The sequence below is a fragment of the Camelus ferus genome, chromosome 11, assembly GCF_009834535.1.
Source record: "Camelus ferus isolate YT-003-E chromosome 11, BCGSAC_Cfer_1.0, whole genome shotgun sequence".
Lineage (NCBI taxonomy): Eukaryota > Metazoa > Chordata > Mammalia > Artiodactyla > Camelidae > Camelus > Camelus ferus.
Window position 1 is genome coordinate 27,444,989 of NC_045706.1, and position 20,954 is coordinate 27,465,942.

Genomic DNA, 20,954 nt, shown 5'->3' on the forward strand with positions numbered 1-20,954 from the left:
AGATGGTGTTGAAATAAACCAGGAAATCTGACAAGGCCAGCTGTGCTCTGCCTTTCCCCGGTCACTGGGCAGACCGGAGCAGAGCTCCTTAGGAGGCGAGTGCTACTTCTAGGAATTAGATATTCTGGAGCGTTAGTTGGAGACAGTTTATGAGAGCTAGTTGCCTTGTGGCAAAGCCCCATCACGTTCCAACTATGTGACTTGGGGTAAGTCACTTAACCTCCTCTTTTTTTCCTTCTCATCTGTAAAATAGAGATCACGCTTGTGGGGCTGCTGTGACGGCCTGGTGTCACCATGCCCAGCCCAGTGCCCAGTGTAGAGCAGGAATTCAACCAACATTGTCTTCCTTTCCTCCAGTCCGTTCTTCTGCCCACCCTGGTAAGATAGAACATCACAGCTGCAGGGAATCAGAAAGCCCAGCCAGCTCTGTCTTATTTTTAGAGATTAAGGAAAAACACACAGCAAGACAGAGGCAGACTCAGAGGAGAGTCAGGTTGCCCACCCTAGTCCATGCCCACCCCCAATATCACCCCGTCACCATATCACCACAGCGGGGCTGTCAACTCAGAGCTCAGCTCTCCTGGTTTCACTTAGTCAGGACTGTGGCTCTCCTCGTTCTCTGAAATTGCATCAAGGAAGCTCTAATGACCATTAGCCACCATGGTTTTTCCTTTCTGAGGTCTCTCATGCCTCTGGCTATAAGCTCATCTGTATGAGCATTTGTACTCTGCTCAGGTTTTCAGCAGAACTTAGGTGCTGTGCCTGGGTCTGGGCTTCTCCTTACAAGTGCAGGGCTCTCAATTCAAATTCACAAACCAGAGTCTGTTTTCTGGAGCACATCCAAGTGTAGGTGAGTGAGAACCGGCAGTTTATAATCCCGAGATGCTAATCTACCTTTCCAGGTTCTGAATGTGGCAGAGGAAGTAATAAAGTTGGAGAACAGAATAGGTTCCAGGCCTGAATGACCAATTAAGCCTCTTTCTAAATGACCAAGAGCAGTATCTATAAGGTACAAGCTAATTACAAGAATTAACAACCACCACTACCAAAAAAAAAAAACAAAAAAAAAACACCCCACAGATGCTTCAACTATTTCAAATGCTAAGGACCAGAAAGGCAAGCCACCTTATTTTCACTGCATCTGATATTTTACCACCTCTCCATCAAATTGAGTCCTAGCTCTGGCCTCAGTTCCCCTCTGGTCCTGGATGTATAAGGGAGGGGTCCAAAAAACAAGTGGGCAAAAATGACAGGAAAAAACAGGAGGGATGAGAAAACCTCTGAGTGAAATGCATAAAATACTGATAGAAGGGCCTTTTTTCCCCTGTCGTCTTCCAATCATTCACCCAGTAAATATTCATGGAGCAACTACTTCCCAAGCCCTTGTACTAGGCATTGGGGATACTGCGGTTCCTGCCACTCTAAAGCTCATACTCTCAGTGGTGAATATGGACAGAAACAAGCATTCAAACAGAGACAGAAGATAATCTCAGCGAACGCTAAGCTCTAAGAAGGCAAAGCAGTAAATCAATGGGACTGGGCTTGAGGAACTGGGCTTGAGTACAGGCACCTCGGATGGATGGTTGGAAGAGCACCTTTGAGGAGGTGACCCCTATAAGCCTAGACCTGGACGATGAGTAGCCCACGATGGCTAAACCTGAGACAGCATTTCAGGCAGAAGGCACAGCAAGTGCAAAGGCCCTGTGTGAGGATGAGCTCGAAAAACAGAGTGAAGATCGGAGCAGATGCAACCCAGGGAGCCGGGCTGTGGGATGAGATAGGAGAGGTGGCAATGGCCCGATGGGATAGGGTGTGGGGAGGCAGGATAAGGAGAGGTTAAGCAGACATGGGCCCTGGGGTCAGACAGACCTGACTCTGTACCCCAGCTTTAAGATTTTCCAGCAGTATGACCTTGAGCAGGTTACTCAACCTCTGAGCCTCAGCTCCCTTGTCTTTGAAACGGGAATGATGCTGAAGGACCCACCTCACATAGTTAATGTGGGCAATAAATGAGAGGCGCCCTTGAAAGGGCTTGACAGAGCACCTGGCATCCAGTCAGAGGTCAATTAAGTTCCAACTTCTATGATCATGGACTTCCAAGGTCGCAGTTCGCAGGCCTTGGGCCCAGTTTCTGCCGCCATCACTAAGAAAGCCACCAGGTGGCGATCTTTCAAGCTTTTCTAGTTTCACCAGTGCTTGGTCATGACTTTTTTCCGTTTCCACACAATAGGAAAAAGCAAAGATTCACTCCTCCAAAGACTGGTTGGGTACACGGTGACTGGAAATAAATAGGGAGTATTTTCTGATTTCAGCAACAAAATTTAACGGAAAGAATGCCAGGCTGAGTCAAGCTAAGAGTCAGAACTTGATTCTAGTCTCTACCTTTCCCACAGACCAGTCAAGCTTGGCAATGCATTTGACCCTTCTGCGTCTCAATTTCCCCATCTACCTGTAAAAGGGTATCGTTGTAAGGCCAAAGGAGGTACCGTGTGTGGAATGGCTAAAGGCTGTCTAAGGTGTGGGACTTGAGGAACAGTCCCAGGTGGCCACTTACTTGCTATTTACTTAACTTCAGCATTTTCATCTATACAGTGGACATAGTAATAGATTCATATGCTTGCTGGGACGATTAAAGCAGTCAAAGCACAAGAACAGCGCACAGCATGAGGAAGGGCAGCCTCAGTGTGAGCTTTTATCATTTATCAAGCACCATGTGGGCAGATCAGCTGGTGAACACAGGCCGTGGTGGCTTTGGTTGTGTTGACTGCTGGGGACAGCAGAGAAAGAACATCTGACAGAGGATGGGCTCCCAGAGGACCAGGAAGAAGCAGAGAGAGGGGAGAGCTCTACATGAAGATGAGGGGGAGATGCCCGGTCACCAAGCCAGGGAACCATCTCCCACCCACAGTTCCTCCGCAGAGGTTGCAGAATGCAGGAGGAGGAGCACATCTCCCCAGCCCCTTCCTATTCCCTCTTTCTGTACCTGTTGGGCAGCCATTCCCTGTGTATTGAAAACTTCTTGAAGGCAGAGAAGTTCTCATTAACTTTTGTTCCTCCCCTGGCCTAACTTGGAGCCCACAGCTAACAAGCACTGGATGAATGCTTGCTGGTGACCCATCCATCCTGGGCCATGCAGTGAACAGACGCCCCTGGGCTGTGCACTGAGCCAGAACTCCTCCAGCCCAACTTGGAAATTGGCTACTGTGTCGGTGACCTGGGGATGCTGGTGACTCTGTGCTAATGTCCTTATCTGTAAATGTGTGCAGAGCAGGTCATGACCCCTGGCAGAAAGAGGAAAGGCACAGACACCAGCTGGATTTCCTGGGCTCCCTGTTTGCCCTGAACCTGTCCCTCCTGCCTGGGAGGCTCTCAGGAGGGGGCACATGGCAGTGAGTGCTGTGTGATTACTTCCTGGCAGGGAATGGGTGTGGGGAGGAATCACAGAGTCAGAGGGAAGGCGCAGGCACGTGGAACAGACACAACCTGCCCCAAAGTTGCACCCATATTCCCAGCTCAGCTTTGCTGTATGGGAATTGTTGTTGTGGGAGCAGGAGGGATCACTCCATCATTCTGGGCCTGTTTCCTCAACTTCCCTGCAAAGAAAATATAAGTACTAACTCTTTTGTCAGAAAGGGCATAAGCCTGGCCCACAGAAAGTGCTTCCATGCTTGTCCAATATCCCAATAGTGCCTGAGACACTGTAAACACTAGAGCGGTGGGTGTTTACAAACCTGGTCAAGCTTTTCCACAGAAGAACTGCTGAAGTAGAGGAAAGCCCCCACCCCAGGACTTCAAGGGGTGTCTCACCCAACAGGAAGCCTGAAAGGTCTTTTGTCTAAAACATGCATGCACTTTTGCATTCCACTCCATGGTATATCAAAATGTATCGAAATGAAATGTTTATTTTCAATTTCTTACCAGTGAAATGACCTACCTCTCCTCCTCTTGTCCCCCGCCGCTAGCACATCTTCTAGCAAAAATGGATAGTCCAGGAAGATGTGGCACTTTTATCGGGGGTAATTTGTGGTCCTGGAAGTCTCTCCAGACATTTCTGTTTAAGGAGCACCGTAAAAGAGCACGCTTCAGGTTTAATTCTTTGTACTTAATATTTTGAGGGGGCAGCCTCTGCACCTTGCTGTACTTGGATAGAACACCTAGTCTTTGTCCCCATTTGGGACCAATGTGCCCCTCAGGGCCCAGAAGCAGCCCCTTCCCTCCACGCTGCAGCGCTCACTGGCCCTAGCTAGCAGGCAGTAATTGGGTGGATCAGATGGCAAACAGCCTGCAGGCTCTCTGCTCAGAACTCTGCCCCCTGTCCCTGAGGTCCTGCTGCCTGACCTTCTGACCCCACCTCCCTGGGGCCTGCCCTCCGAGCAGCCAACCCCAGCCCCTAGCCCTGCCTCTGAGCTCCCGCCTGGCTCCCAAGATGTCCTAAACCCTCCTCCCTGCCGCCTGTGCTCCCCCCACCACCCTATCCTCGCAGCTGTCAGTTCCACCTCTGGCTGGAAAGCGAATTGTGTTCCAGCTCTTAAAGACCTCCAGGGGAGCAGTTTCCACAACCTCTGCAGGAATCTTGTTCTAACATCTTGCAACTCTCACAGAGAAGAAGGCTTCTTTTCAGGAAATCTCAATTCCTTCCTCTTGCAAGGAGCCTGGAGTTGCTTTTATTGTCTACTGGGCTGAGCTATACTGAAACAACCACAGTTCCTCTTGATTTTCTCCTTGCTCACCAGAGTGTGGCCCATCGGCTTCAGTCTGGTCAGCCCTCCTCCACCGCGCACACAGCCCTGGGGCAGGCCCCGGCTCCGGCCTCTGAGGCTTGAGCAGAACAGGCCCTTCTCCCGCAAAGGTAGGGCTGAGCCAACGGTGTGACCCTGTGCCTGGAGGAAGGGACTCGGCTGGTTGAGAACTCCGGTGGGCCAGAACCTAGAGAGGTTCATGGGAAATATAAAACCAGGCCTCTATCCTCCAGCATAGCTCTATGAAAGAAGCAATGACTTACTGTGTGGACAGTGGGCCATGCCCCAGAGCCTTACATTTGCATCTCAGCTCTGCCTCTCATTAGCTGTGCCACGTTGGACAACCACTTCACCTCTCTAAGCCTTGGCTTGTGTGTCTAACCTCACAGGTAAGTGTTAGTGCAGATTTTTCAGTTCTATAAAGTGCTACCCAAATGAAAGATTACTAGAGCTTGGATGAGGAGAACATGAAGGTTGGGAAGGGGGGGACCTGCAGATCTGCCATTGTAGGAATGCAAATGCGAGGTGCTAAAGGTCTGGGAGTGGAGAGAGAGAGAGGAAAGTGAGCGGCGTTTCAAAGGAAGGATAGGCAGGCAGAGCTGACAGGTTGGGCACAGAGATCCGAGGAAAGAGATGAATGACAGTCGTCATTTGTGGAACACTCACGATGCACCAGGCGCTCTGCGAAGTGCTTTGCATACATTAGCTCACATGTTCCTCATAAAAGCCCTATAATGGGTTGTATTATCCTGGTTTTACCCTTGCATCTGGCGGGTCATAACAATACCTCTGGACACCGAAGCTGAACCTGTGAGAAATACATTCTATCTTTAACTGGAATTTGGCATCAAGATGAGGGTGGAGTTTTCGGACAAATCAGGGGAAGAACCAAGAGGTGCAGAGATAGGTAGTGGGTGAGGGGAGCATGCAACCAACCCTGGTTAATGGAATCAGGGTGGAACAGTCTGAAATGATGTCCCTTGCAAATTCTGAACATGGATTCCTTTTCTAAGATACATCAGTTCTGGTCTGCCTGTTCTTATTAGCCTTCCACTTCTGTCCTACCTACTTCCTGGGATAGTCTATGCCCTCAACGCCTTTCTCTCTCTCTCTCTCCCTCTCTTCCTCTTTCTCTCTCTCACACACACAAACACACACACACACACACACACATCAGCTCAACTACCCTTTCCATCTTCTTTTATGTCAATGTTTGACTCTTTGTTGATGACAAGATCTTCATGCCCAGTTTCAACATTCAAAACAAGACTAGAAACATCCTCTCCCTTTCACTTCCTCTCCTAATGTCCTCACTTCCCTCTCTCTCTCCTCCTAATTCTCTGCCTCCTTTAATTTCCTCCTCCTTCCTCACCTTTCTTTCCTGCTCACTTTTTACCCACCCCTGTCTCTTCCCTCGGGATGAAACTAGCCAGGGCACACCTAGCCCAGGAGCTCCCTGGCATTTGCCGCTGCTGCCACCCTCCCCCAACTACTAAAGGCTTCCTTCCTTCTCCTTTAAGCCATGACCATGAGCTTATGTCTGGGTTGGCAACGGGACATATCAGACCAAGAGGGGCTGGAATGTGGATCAAGACCTACCCACCAAGGCCGGGTCAGGACCTAGGGAGGTCCTGGAAGCTGGTGGGTGGAGACAGTGGGGCCAAGTTGGGAGTGTGTCAAAGGAAGCTGGCATGAGGCAGTTAGCAGAGGCTTGAGAAGGCAGTTGATGTCAGGAAATGTGAGGCAGCAGGTGGTAAAGACTCAACCACAGGAAGGGAAGAAGAGGATCTGGACCTTGGAATCCCAGTCCCTAAGCATCTGGGTCACAGGATAGGGTACCAGGATGGGATAATGAGATAGACACCCACTTATTGTAGCTGGGGGTACCAGACAGAGCTCTGTCAGAAGAAAACAGATAAAAGCAGATACAAGGACCTAGGAGCAAAGGCAAAGCAGGACCACGGTCAGTGACAAGGCTAGCTGCAAGATTCAAGATGAAGCTTCCCTGCTGTTACCTTGGGCTCCTGGAAGCCCCTGACCATGGAGGGTATTGCTGACTGAGCCTCTCAAACAAGCATGGAGAGCTGTGCTGTCAGGCCTTCCACTGTCCACAGCTGTCCACTACGGCCTTCCCTGTCACTGTCCTCCCCTCGGCATCAGAATCTCAGTCAGCCCCTCAGGTTGCAAAGCCTCCCCCCACAGTGTGGGAAAAACACAGTGTGGGAAAACCTCAGGCCATCTGGGTACAGATTAGCATGATGATCGGTCATCTATCTACATCGTCGCTCCCAGGCTCTCCCCAGTCCTAAGGGGCTCTGACCTTTCACACCAGACTGTTCTAGGATTTCAATAGTGTCTTCCTTTAACTAATTTCCCTTTCCCAGGTCTGCCCTCTCTCTACCTGCAGAAGTTTGCCTGTGCCATGTACTCCTATTTTAAGCTGTTCTGAACTAACTTCTCTGGCCATCAGGAAGTCCACCGTGGTTTGTGGCTTCTCTATAAAAGCTTCTGTCATCTTCACCCCTACTTGCCTCCCCTCTAAAGTCCATTCAGTACATCTGCCCCCCTTATAAGCCACTGTTAACATGCATCCATCTGAAACTCTCCAGCCACTGATAAATCAGTACTCCTTAGAAAAAAGGGACCACAACCCAACACAGCTTGGCTTGAGAAGGGGTTATTTCCTCACACTCCCTTACACTCCTTACTTCTTTCGTAGTTCATGGTTTCTCATTTGCTACTAGTGCTACTTTTCCACACCCTCACAAAATGTTCATTTCTTGGGGACAACCGAGCCTAAAATACCATTCCACAATCCCTTACCTGCAATTCCAAATTCCCAAATCTCTGATAATCACTAGGTGGATTCTGGGGTTTTTTCGGGGTGAAGGGTTGCAAGTTTGGTGCCCAAACTCCTCTGGCAATAAACCCAGACAAACTGTGGTGAAGCCACTTCATCCTCACAACGCACTTAGTGTGATCATGCATATATTTTACTGTGGAAATATTAATGTGGCCAATTACGAGATGCTGCCCACGACCTCACAGGGGATGTTCAGCATGCTTGGTACCTTTCTGAATTCTTAAGCACCTTGGGCTTCAGGGGTTTCAGATAAGGGCTTGAGGAATGGTACCAACCTCTCTGCTCTTTTGCAACAGATCTGTTGGAACAGAGCATCTCTAAGATCTGAGATTCCCTGGCCTTTCCTCTCCATCTGGAGAGTGAGAAGACAGGGAAGTGGATCAGTGAGGGTCACAAGGAAACCAAGAATAGCAAATCGTCTGATTTGGAGAAAGAAGGGTTGCCTTTGTGTGGCTGAGTAACTTGTGTAACCCCTCTGATCTTGGACCATAGGAGAGAGCTGTTCCTGTTTCCTGACAGCCCCTGCTCCAACCGCTTTCAAGATGACAGAAATGACACATACATACAATGTCTTGAGCTTTTAGAAAATGAAGTGCTCTGGAACTTTTCCAGTATTTGGGGTGGGGGGGGTGCTAAATATGTCTAATTGGAATAAATTAATCAGCAAACAATGTTCACTCTGTGCCCAGTTTCATGCTGGGATCTATGAGGTAGCAAGTAAAAGGTACAAACACTGGACTTACAGAGGCTTCCATTCTGAGAGGAAGGCCATGGTGTATGCCAAGAAACAATTAGAGAGAGCACAGGACAAGGTGTATAACAGAGTGCTAAGACGTTGTAGACCTGCGGGAGGGCTGAAAAGGCAAAACCGGCATGCACACCAGTTTTGGCAGGTGGTCTGGGAGATGAGACTTAGTTTGGGTGCCAAAAGATGAAAAGACATTTTAGCCGAGTGTCTCAGGTAAGCCTGGACAAGGTTTGTCAGGGGCAGCATGGGGAGAGGCTTCACTAGAGTGGAGGAGGCTGGAGTCAGAGTGACGGGAGGGAACTGAACAAGCTGGCTGGGATGGGGACCTGTTGAAAACGTGTGTGTGAGTCTGCTCAGGCTGCCATAGCAAAGCGCCCCAGATCAGGGGCTTCAACAACTGGACTTTATTTTCTCACAGTTGGAGGCCGGAAGTTCCAGATCAAGGTGCTGGTGGGCTTGTTTACTTTGGAGGCTTCTCTCCTTAGCTTGCAGATGGACACCTTTGTCCGTGTCCTAATGTGACCTTTCTTCTGTGCGTGCCCAGAGAGAGAGGGAGATCTCTAGTGTCTTTTTCTTTTCTCATAAGGCCACCAATCCCAAGGATTAGAGTCCTACCCTTTTGACCTCATTTAACCTTATCTCTTTACAGACTCCATCTCCAAATAGTCACATTAGAAGGTTTGCCTTCCACATATGGATTTGGAGGGAACACAATTTAGTCCCCAACGGTGTGCATGTGCCCTGGGAAAGCAAGGTGTGTCTGGGAAATTTGTGAGGGCAAGATGTCTACAATGAGACAGACAGGGCAGAGGCTGGAGCTCTGAGTGGACACTGACATGAAATGAGTGAATGGACATGGAGGACTGTTAGAGGAATTAGAAATTACAGGACCAGAACTACCTGGCCCACAGGCTCAACCCTCACAAGTGCAAGTGCAGAAACCAGACTGCATTCGCTAGAGAACTTCCTGGAGAGACAGTCTCCATCATTTCCTGCACTTCTCTGTCCTTCCCCAGCACCTCTGGTCTGTTACACCCTTACATGGCTACCTGCGGGAAAGTGTGAGATCATTACAGAGCTGTTTCGTGCAGAGAGCCTGTTCACATCTGGATGGCTAATGCTGATCATTACCGCGCTGGTTACTAAATCTGTTGGGTTTAGGTGAGGTGAGGCTCCACAGCTGGGGATGCTGCTCACAGCCTCACCGGCAGAAAGAGGTGAGAAAAAAAAACAAGAAAGGTGTGCTTAGAAGCTTGGGATTGAGCGAAACTGGTTAATTACCAGTCACTTGCTGTCTCACCGAATTGGAGTTTCTGGCTAAGGAACACTTCTAAATCAGACAGAACATGACAACCTGCAACTTATTTCTACACTAAGAGGGTGGCAGGGACCAAGATGCAGAGACAAGTGTGGAGATGGTCTCTTAGGTGTCTGGGCCATCACCACATGACTCATGCCCTCAGAAAAGGATGCTGGCACGAGGCAGCGGCGTGCAGAGCTCACCCAACACTTAATGGAGAGCGCTGGGGATCAGGTGTGCCCATGGGGCAGACTCTATTTGCTGTTTGGTGAAGGTTCTGAATATGGGGTCTTAGATTGTTTTTAGGATCCACGAACTCCTGAAAATTGTACATGAACATGTGTGTGTGATCGAGCATTTTTCTGAGAAAATGATTCATACCAGTAATCAGATTCTTGAGAGAGTTCTGCGATTCCACAAAAGGAGGATGATTATAAACACTGTCCTAGACCTCTAGAGAAACAGGAGATTAACATTGCATCCTGTATTCCTAAAATTATACTTGAGGGGTGTGTGTGTGTGTGTGTGCACGTAAATGTGTGTATTTGTATATTTTTCTAGGGAAAGGATTCAGTGGTTTACATCAGATTCTCAAAAGGGTCCACTATCCTCAAAGGGTTAAGAACCTGAGCTACATCGGGGCTCCCAAAGCTAGAAAGATTGCCTTATCCTTAGCTATTTCTTTTCAGAGGAAGACTACAGAGATCTGAAAACAGGGCCCAAAGTAGGCCCAGTAGTTCTGCTCAAAATCTGGTGACAATGGAGTCTGGGGCCAGGGGCTGCCTGGCTGCGCTCTCCATAAAAGAACACCGTGCAGTCATTTCAAGAGTCAGGTGCCTACAGGCATCAATAGATGGGAAAACAGCCCTAGCTCCCTCCCTCTCTGATGGCTTATTCCCAGGTCTTTCTCTTCCCGAGCCCTGTACCCCAGCTCTCAGAAACCCAAAGACCTTACTCAGTTCAAGATTAATTCAGTAAATTCTTTCAGAGCGCCTACTAGCATCAATCAGGCTCTATTCTAGGCGCAAAATAAGGGACTTGACTTTCGAGAGTGTTACCGACCTAGGCCGTTTCTTGCCCCGCACATGGGTACTTTGGGTACTGCTGAACAAGGGCGTTCCTCCCAAGCTTAGCCCCCGCGGCCCCCGTCCTGCAAGACGGAGAGCACCCTGCCCACCGCAGCGGGCTGGGGATCCAGAAGTGGGGAAGCAGTACCTGTAAGCAAAGCGGTGAGGGAGGCTGGAAGGAGGTACTGGACCAGAGCGAGCGGGCCGGGCTCAGCCCTAGCCCTGGTGGGCCGGGGGCTTGGCGGAGGGCGTGGGAGCACTGCCAGCCGGCGGACGGGGGACTGGGAGACTGGGGGAAGGGGAGACGCTGCCCGCGGCCGCCTCCGCTGCCGCGCCTTATCTCCGGGCGGTGCTCGCTCGCCAGCTTCTCGCCCTCTGGGGCCGTCGCGAAGCTCCGCTTTCCATACTGAGCAGTACCCGGGAGGCGCTCGGACACGTCCCCAGGCCGGATAAAGATCCGCTGGGCGATCGCTCCGCAGCGCGAAATCTCGCCATCAGCGAGGCTCGAGCGGCCGCTTCGGCCCGGCGCAGCGACGCCAGATCGCTATCTGGGGGAAACGGGAAGGCACGCCGCTGCTCCCGCCACCACCCTCGGCCCTTGCGTACAGAGGTGGCCGCGGCGCCCTCGGGCTCGCCGCCCTCCCCTCCCCCTGCCTTCTTTCCCGGCGCTTCCTCCCGAGGGACCCCTGCTTCCCGCCGGCCCGGGGCCCCCAGCGCACAGCCAGACGCCCTCGCCCCCCTCGCCCCCCTCGCCAGGCCCGGCTGCCTCCTGAAGGTTACGCGACGCAGCGGCGGGGCGCCGGGGCACCCGTCCTCGTCGCCGCCAGCGCCGCCGCCCACCCCAGAGCCCGCCGCGCCGCGCCCGGCCAGCCCGGTTGCCGGCTGCTGCCACCGCAATCCCGGCTCCTAAATCAGCGAGGGGAGGCGCCCCCTCCCCCTACCCAGCTCCCCGGGCTCCCCGGGCCGCGATTGGCCGCGCTGGCGCCCCCCACCCCGGGTCCCTAGCTCCAGCTGCCGCGCCATTGGCTGCGGGTCTCCGCCAGCCTTTACATAAGCCCGGGCGCGCTCGAGTGGAGTTGTATAAAGCGAGCGAGCGGCGTCGGGGCGGGAGGCTTGAGGCCAGCCCGGGACCGGGGCTGGGAGCTGGAAGGCGGCGGCGGCGGCAGAGGCAGAGGCGGCAGCGAGCTCTCGCGCTCCGACGCCCCCAGGCGGTGGGGCTGAGAGAGCCCAAGGATGGCTCCAAGCGCGGATCCCGGCGTGAGTACCCGCTCCCGTGCCCTCACCCCCTCAGGCGGAGAAAGTTTCTCCCGCCCTCCGCGCCCTTCCGATCCACCCGCAGGGGTGGCCGCCCAGGAACCGGGGAAGACAGAGACCCTAAGGCGGCGACGGCTTGGCTTCCAACTTGCCAAGAGGCACAGGACTCGACTGGCGCGCAGAGCCTCCCCGCGGGCTGGGGGAGAGGCGGGCTCGGGGCCGAAGGTTGAGGAGAGGTGGGAGCGGAGGTGTGGGGGCGATAGCCTTCACAGCTAGCAGGGAAGGTATTGGGGGTGCCTTGGAGGTCAGCTGTTTAGGGAGGGGGCACCTGGGCTGGGAGGGGGCGGAGCAGGTGAGGAGGAATGAGCCGGGGGTATTGGGGAGTCACGCAGAGAACCAGGCTCAGCTACGGGCCGAAGAAGCTACTGGCCTCGGCTCTCCGAGGTGCCTACGCTTCCAGGATGGGGAGAGCCCTGGGGAGGCTGACGCTTCTTCCCCGGGGAAGCCGAGCTCCCAGGCACGGCTCTGGGTGGCAGAGAGATCCAGGAGCCAGCCCAAGCGCAGCGTAGCTGCTAGCTCCCTTGCTGGACCGAGGTGTGGTCTGCTTTCTTTCAGCCTATCTCAGGCAAACCAGCTTCGGGCATTCCAGGGGGACCGGAGGGCCTCAGCCCAGTGGGGCCACATGAAGGCTTTGATGGGGCAGCAGGCCGGTCTTGGGGGCATGCCCAGCAATGCAGCGCGCTTCTTCACAGTGCAATAGTTGGAACCCTGCTTAGTCCCGTTTCTGCAGAAACCAACTCAAGAATACAAAGTCATTCCAGCCTGGATGGGAGCCTCCCAGAGTGGCAGGGAAATGCTCCTGGGGTGGGGGATGGGGGTATCACTCCCCCTCCTCAGGGAATGACTAATGAATATTACTGCTGGTGGTGGTAGGATGTGCACCTAGTATGGCGTCTGTGGCATCCCAGGAGGTACTTCAGCTCCCCAGTCAAGATATATTAGTGAGTCACACTTAAGGTGTCTTCTGGGTTGGGTTCAGGACTTCCAAAGTGAAGCCAGGTGGAAAAGAACGGAAGAAGGTTCCAGGAATAGGGGACAACTCTGTAGTGCTGTCTTGAATCAGGGGAGAACTCTTGAGGGGAGAAAAACACTACTGATGGGAGATTTTTTGACCCTGATGACTGGGGGGGGGGGGGAGTGCAGGAGCTACTCAAGACTGAATTAGAGATGCCCTGTAACTCACTCTCAGCCATGAAGAAGGGGAGTTGGAGGATGGAAAAGTGGGAACATGGCGGTTGTTCCAATATGGCTCTTGAGGAAGCATTTTCTTTCCATCTGACTTGATTAAGAACATCCTTCTGGCAGGAGGTCCTAAAGTCCATTTAACAGACAACAAAGGGAGTTTAAGGTCCTGACACTGGCACAGTGGACCACAGTTAGAATATTCTGGTTTACAGTTGGCACTAATGGTCTCTGGAGAAGGTCAAAAGTGGGCTGCTCATTTGGGGCTGTATCCTTCACCTGTACCTCATCCCTGAACACGAGTGAGTGTTTTGAACTCCTAGGGTAGCTGCGTCAGCCTGGAGATCTTTAAATGGGGCTCTCAATTCATGCCCCAAACCCAGCTCCATCCTCTGCCTGCAGTAAGCATTTTTCTACTGCATTTCCCAAGACCTTCTCTCCACTGGGGATTTATACAGCGAAATACCTGCTTGTTGCTCTTTTTTCCTTCTCTCCATCTGGGCTGCACCTGGTGTTCTGAACTCTAATGTTTATTACTCTCCACCTTGATATTTGGTTAAGATGTCCTATTGCAGCACAGTAGTACCCTGTGAATGTGTGGACCAATGGCCTGTGTAATTCTAGGAAGTGAAACATAGACTCCTTTAGAGATAGGACCACAGACCAGGAAGGCAGTCCTGTTAAACAGCTAGTGACGGTCTCCTGTTCTCAATCTTCCTTGCCGCCTGCTGAGGCAGTGGAAGGTGCCCAGCAGGCTCCTTGATGTCCAGTAGGGGGCACCAAAGGCACCCAGCTCAGGACCACTGACTTTCTCACTTCTTGCCCTTCATTGGCCATAGTAACTTAATGCTTTAAGCAAGCTCAGGCCACAGCCCCCAGCTGTCACCTTCATGATTGGAACCCTTCTACTACATGATTCCTGGACTTCAGGTGGTCCTGTGGTCTCAGGTATAGTAGGACAGATGCAAGGACAACATTCCAAGGAAGCAGAGCTGGTACTCAGCCCCACCTGCTCTCTGAGATCATCCTTTGTGCTCGGTGCTGATGTGTTCTTTGAACTTGTTTAGAACTCATAGAGCCCAAGAATATTGGAGCTAGAAGAAAGGAAACTTGAAGAGCATCTAGTCCAACCTCATCCCACATGCACACATAATTTACAGATGAGAAAACTGAAGAGCAAACAAGGCAACTATCTTGCACAAGGTCACAGGCCTATTGGGTAGAAAATATAAGACTGGGTCCTAGGGTTCCCAGTCCTCTACTCAGAGCTCTTTCCACTCCATGAGCAGCTTCCTCTTTACTATGGTAAGAGACATGTGTTCTCTGCACAGTAGGTGTTCATAATTGCTGACTAATCAGACATTAGTAAATAAGTAAACTTAATAAATTGGGGGAAATTTCCTTTGAATCTATTATTCAGACTGAGGAGATGAGGAACAGATAAAGTTCTGATATTATTACGTACACAGATAATAGAAGTTCCTAATTATTCTTTCCCCTGCCTCCATTGTCTTGTCTTACTATCCCATGTGGTCTAGTAGGCAAAAGCAATGTGACTCCAGGTTTCTGTCCATGCACTTAGGAATCAGAAGTGCCCAAGGCGTTCCATCTGGCGGTGGTCTTGGAACCCCAGCCTCGAGCTCTTTCTTCCTTTTGCTAAGGCATGCTAAACTGGGATCTCTGTCCTGCAGTCACACCACTGCTTACCCCAGTACTTGGGTCCTGGGTGAAGTGGAGAGTTTCCAGCCACTATTTGCCCATTTCCCCATCCTTGCTGCTCCCAGCTCAAGGACAGAGTGCTAGGATGTTCTATTTTTGCAAAATCCTCATGTTAGGGCTTCTTGGATAACCTGGAGGATGCTACCATCTCCATTGCCCTTTTTCTGTTCTGTGAGTCTGGCTTTTGACATCTGAGCCAGGCCCTGGGAAGGTTTGCTGAGTGGCCTATGGGCTGCCCCCTCTGTGTCCTCCCCACTCTGTGCTCCTTTGCACTCTGCATGGAGTTCCCCTTGGAGCCTCCACAGACTTGGCGGTGACCCTCAGGAGAAACCAGTGCTGCTAAACCAGGATTCTGAGAAGCAGCTCCTCTTCTGTCCCTAAGGCTCACCTGAGGGATGCTTGTTGCCAGGGAAGGGGCTCAAGTCTCTCCATCTCCTTCAAGCTCCAAGATAAGCTGGTTCTTCGTCTTCTGAGAGGCTGTGCTTGGGATCTGCGCCTGCTCCTAGCTCTAGCTGAAGAGTGTGCCTGCATTCCCAAGGCTTGATCTGGTTCGAGATAGGCCAGAGGAATAGAATTACATCAAATAGATAGAACATCAAATATGGCACAGGATCTCTGGGGTTTTGTTTGAACAGGGAGTGGGGGAGAAAACAAGAAGTTGCCTCTTTCCTGAGCCCCACTAGAGGGTTGACCCTTACCCTGCTCTCACCAGGAAGGCAGCTCAGGAGTGGAAAGATGCAAGCTTGGAATCTGGCTCCCCCACTTACTGCTTACAGACCTTGGACAAATTGCTCAGCCTCTGTGTGCCTCAGTTTCCTCATCTGCAAAAAGGTGAGGCTGGCAACCTATGATGAATTGTAGGACAAGGAAGTATAGGATCAAGGAAGGCAGTCTTTAACATGCCTCTGCCCTTGGTGAGATGTAAAGAGGTATTCATTTGGGATCACTGAGAACTATACTAGGTCTTCCTTTTCCCAGCAAGTGAGACCAAGTGTCCAGGTGTGCACATCAACCTCTGCTCACAGCAACATCTAGGCTGACAGACAAGGCCTCCTAGGCAGGGCTCTCTCCTTGGCCTCTTCCCTCCCCTACCTTGGGGTTTTCATTTGAGGGTTCTGCCATACTTGAGGAAAAGAAATTTTACAGGTCCCAGGATAATTCTGAGTGTGATGGAAGGCCCTGAGCTATTGATTCCTAAGGAAGGATCTTGTGCGGGGAGAAGCCTTCCTCAGAGCCCAGTGATTTAAGAGTGCTGACAAATCTGTGCTCGCCAAGCCTCCTGCAGGCTGCAGATACAGGCTTCCGGGCCAGCCAGGGTTCTGCGAGGGATTTCTGGGGAGCCTGGCTGAGGGGACATAAACCTGTGAACTCTCCTTAGGAGAAAGTATGAAGTCAATTGGTTCATTATCACACCAAACACACCCTGGACCACTGAGAGCATTTAAGAAATGAGAGGCAGCAAAGGATTAAGAGGCTGTGTTTGAAAAGTGTGGAAAGGTGCATAGGGGTTAGGGAGGAAGTGGAGGGCAGGAAGACCTTGCTCCACTCAACCACTCACGGTCTTGACCTTATTCAAGTCCTTGGGCAGTGACTAGAGGGGTTGCTTTGCCCGTTTGGCAATGTCCATAGACATTTCTGGTTGTGACACCTGGGACAGGGAGTGCTATTGGCATTTAGTGGGTAGAGCCAGGGATGGAGTGAACCATCCTACAATGCACAGGACAGCCCCCCAACGAAGAATTGTCTGGCCAATATCAGTCATGCAAAAGTGGAAAAAAGCCCTGACTAGAGCTTTGCAGGAATCACAGCATGTTAGTGGTGGGAGGGATTTTAGAAGTCTTCTCATCCAGCCCTCCCACTTTGTAGCTGAGGACCCTGAGATCCAGAGAGGAGAAGACACCAGCGAGGGTCACACAACAAGAGAGCAGCAAAGCTGGCCTGGACCTCAGACCTGGTGTCTTTCCCAAGGTTGGCTTGCCCAGACTACCTCCGCAAAAGTTGTTGTGAAGATTAGATATGAGCTGTGAAAACACTTGGAAAATTATAAAGAGACTATTATTAATATTGCTATTATTAAGAATTCGGGAGTTTGGAAAGTTCTATTTCTGGCTGTGCCACTGACTCATTGTACAATATTGGGCGCATCATTCCCCCGCCCCCGGGCCTCTCGGTGAGCGTCGAGGGGAGTGGTCTTAGCAAACGATAATCATATCATAAACATTATCTTTAGAGAAGAGTCAAGATTTGCCCTTCAAAAACCCTAGGCACTTAAAAGAAAAGATAAAAATTTTCCTTGAAAGAAATCATGTTGACTTCGTAAGAAGCAAAGCGTTTGCTTCTTGGAAAAATTCCAGTCCCTGGGCCCTGGGAGTTGGTTACAGCCCAGGAAATCTGATCAACCTCCGGAAGAGAAACTGATGGCTCCACAACTGACAGGCGGCTGGATTTGTCCCCACTCCCCCACCCCCACCCCGAGAAAAGGAGGTGGCGACTTCTCCATCCTTTTCTCCTCACCCCTACTGGCCCAGGGAATTTCTGCGAGGAACTTGAAGGAGGGGTGGGCAGACATGTCATTAATTAGTAAAACCTTGTTTACTTAACAGACATATTCTTAAAGATCTCCTCCAACGACGTTTTGACATATTACTTAAATTAGCCACAGAAGGATCGCCAGTGCCAGGAGAGTAAAATGACCCTTCCTGTGGTTTCTAGTTACTCTTATCTTTGTTTGCACCGAACAAATGCAGTGACAAAGTCACCGAAGTCACTGCAGAGCTAAGGGGTCCCGCTGACTGAGGAAGGGACCATGAGGACTTATTTCCTCCCTAACAGCCACCTCCACCTACCTGGAGGGCCCCCTCTTCCACTCCCCCAGGATTTCCGTCAGCTTCCCTGTCCTCCTGATCCCAGGCCTGAGAGCCTGGTTCCCCACCTGGTTGGGCAGAGGAGCCTTGCCAGGTTCGTGGTAGCAGCCTCGATTGCTGTTTCTCATGGAAGGCCTGTCCCTACTTTTGCCCTCCCTGCACTTAGGATTGGAGGGAGGAAGTCCCTAGAGGCTCTCCTTAGAGGACCAAGGCTACACCCCTCCCTACCGAACTGGGAGGGCGGGCACACTCCAAGATCTCACCCTAAGCATCCTGTGTGTCCAGGGTAGGCCAGCCTCTGGAGGTCGGTCCCTGTAAGCAGAGGAGTGAGCACCCAGGCCTTTTCTGTGGGTGGCTGTCGTGGCAGGCTCCTTTCCTCAGTGATGTCATGTTCCCTTTCACCCTGATCTCTAAGAACTGGCTCTTTCTTGGAATTGCAGTCATGCACCAGTTGTCTGAGAAGCTATGTATTTCCAAAGAGCCTTTTGCAAGTGGGAAAGAAAGAGTCCCCAAGAAGGAGAAATGCTGCCTCACAAGCAGTGGGCATAGAGACATGTGTCTTTTGTTCTCAGCTGTAAACTCAGCACAGTGCTGGGGTAGAGGCACTCAGTAAGTGCTCAGTGGGTGAACAACGAATGTGTGAATGTAGGTGGCCAGTCTTGGGCAGAGGTGGCCCTTCATATTAAAGCAGATCTTCAGACCGGTCTGGGTCCCTGACGCCAGCTTTCCTTCTGGCTCTTTCTTCCCAGAGCTGGCACTTGGCCCCAGGGCTCTGTAAACCTCCAAAGTTCCCACTGATAAGCAGGGTTTGAGGGAACCACACGGGGTCCACCCGTGAGACAGTACCAGCTCTGAGCTCTGAGCAGGGCTGAGCTTCTCTTCCTCTTCACCTCCTCACCCACCCACTCCCGCCACCCCACCAGATCACTACAAGGAAGCTCAGCCCAGGTCTACCTTGGTAGCTGTAAGCTGTTAGAACACACGATCATTTGGATTTCTAGCAAAGACAGACTAGGGAGTGAATCATTGCTTCACGGGAAGAGTCCCGGGAGGATGCTTTTAAGTAGCAAGGTCCACTAACGCATTTTAAAATGATTTAGGGAAAAAAACCTGACCCATAGACATTTAGGCCTGGGAAAGAACTTTGGAGGTCATCCAGTCCCTCATTTGACCCCCATTCCAGGATGTCTGAACCCCTCTATGATACTCTCACTCACTTTTCAGAAACGCAGCCAGCCTGACCAGCCTGCACACTGCTGCCCCAAATCTAAAATGTCCTTTTTAAATGCAAGTCTGATCATGTCTCTGCCGGACTTGAAACCACCCGCACTGTGTGACTCCAGGCTCCTCACCCTGGCGTGGCAGGCAGGCTCTACAGGCCCTAACTGCTGCTCCACGCAAGACTGTCTCGGCCTTCTCCTGCACCCTCCCTTCTGCCCCACCCTCCCCTCCACACCCCAGACACTGCATTCCAAAGACAGCAACTGCATTAGGCCTGCACCAAGCTGAGTCAAATCCAGGCACCTGGAATGCAGCTCCCACAGGAACCCCAGTTCCCGTTCTCCAGAGGGCCTTTCCTGCCGGCTCCTCCAGCCCGCCTCCATAGTCAGTCCCTCCCTCCAGTGGGCTACGCCTGCTCTTTGCATCTGTTGCTACCCTGGTGTCTCCCCCTGTGTCGTGTCTCGCCCTGGTGGACTGTAAGCTCCTTGAGGTCAGGAGCAATGCCTTAGGCATCATTTCTAACCTGGCCCTTAGCACCTGCTAAATGTTTGAAGAATGGATGTGTATATTACTATAAACCGAGGGCTTTTCCATTTGGAAAGCAGTGTTTAAAAAGTCAAAGAATTCCGTAGAGTCCCTAGACAAATTAGTAACAGAAGCCAGCCTATTCCTCAACGTCTGACAGTCCCGTGACTTCCATTCAGCATTTGGCAGCTACTCCTGGACCAGGAGCACCTGGTGGGCCTGGACTCCATCTCCTGAGATGCATTCGTTCATTCAACAAACATTTATGCAGTAGTAACAGCACTTTTGTTGTTACCATTACCTACCGCACATGGACTCGATTTGCCAGGCCCTGTGCATGCATTATCTCGAAATTTCATTTCCCATTTTACAGACCAGGAAGTCCAAGCAGTTAATAAAGCTTATTATTTTTGTGCATGAGACTAGGAGACTCCATTTGTCCTCTAACTTTAGGAAACACCATTTCATTAGTCTGCTGGTCTCTGTGACACCTCCCAGCCTGGGTCCCCTGAGTCTTTGTCTGCCTTGTTCTGGAGCAGAACCAAGTCTCCCTTCTGTAAGTGCAGCTGCAGGCAGTGTCTGGAACTGTCTCCAGGTAGAGGGAAGGCAGAGGACGCTCTATAATTTCACATGTGGCAGAGAGTGGCCTCTGTAGGGAGGCAGGTCCAGACAGGGCTCTCTGTGCCCAGTTCTTCCAAACTGACCCAACTGATGAGTCTCAGCTCCGGCCCTTGGGAGGAGGGAGTGGGGGAAGGAGGGAGAACGGGAATGATGCTCTAGTCCAGGGTTTCTCAATCTCAGCATTACTGACATCTGGGGCTGGATAATTCTTTGTTGTGGGGGCTGTCCTGTGCAGTGTAGGACGCTTGGCAGCATCCCTGGCCTCCACCTGCTAGGTGCCAATAGCACCCCCCTTCCTTGCTTGGGATAACCAAAAATGCTCTTCAGACATTGACAGATGTTGAGGGCAGGGGATGCAAATCACCCTTGGTTGAGAACCATCGCAATAGACTAATGGAAGTTCCTCTGGATGGAAACCTTAGGAGAGGAAAGTCATACTCCCTCTAACTCATGACCAGGGAGTGGAGGCTTTAAATAGGCAGTCTAGAAGGGCAGGTTGGGGTGGCGTCTGGCCCTCCAGACCTTTGGGGAGTCTGCTGTCTTCCTTCTCCTCTCATCCTGCCTCTCCTTTTTCAGCTACCTTCTTAGCATCCTTTAATGTTCAGCTATACTACCCTACCTCTGCAGAAACTTTCCTCTTCCCCTCCCCGCCCCAACCCGGCTAATTTAGATATCTTTGTGCCCCTCCTCCACAGCACCCTTCACCCTGTACTGCAATGTTGACTGGCTTTCTCCCCATGGCCCCAGCACCAAGTACATCCCAGGCTCATCGGGGGTTCACAGGAAGTGTC

General features: G+C 51.5%; 1 protein-coding gene and 1 long non-coding RNA gene across 6 annotated transcripts in view; one reads left to right on the forward strand and one right to left on the reverse strand.

Annotated features, from left to right (window-relative positions):
* Positions 1 to 3,933: 3,933 nt before the first annotated feature.
* On the reverse strand, positions 3,934 to 18,171 carry LOC116667085. The gene is made up of 3 exons (XR_004323852.1): positions 18,060 to 18,171; positions 15,321 to 15,477; positions 3,934 to 4,051 (listed from the first exon to the last, which is right to left on the reverse strand). It is a non-coding gene; the product is annotated as an uncharacterized LOC116667085 (long non-coding RNA).
* Positions 4,769 to 20,954, forward strand: part of CRTAC1 (cartilage acidic protein 1) — a 140,760-nt gene continuing 124,574 nt past the window's right edge. Inside the window, exon 1 of one of the 5 annotated variants that reach the window (XM_006185083.3) lies at positions 4,769 to 5,128. Coding sequence is in view for 4 of the 5 variants with exons in the window: in XM_032491149.1 (XP_032347040.1) it covers positions 11,951 to 11,974 (24 nt within the window). In the remaining variant the exon portion in view is untranslated. Of the gene's footprint in view, positions 5,129 to 11,255; positions 11,975 to 20,954 lie in introns of those variants that run through there. The other 4 variants (XM_032491149.1, XM_032491147.1, XM_032491146.1 and 1 more) reach the window with 4 other exon arrangements.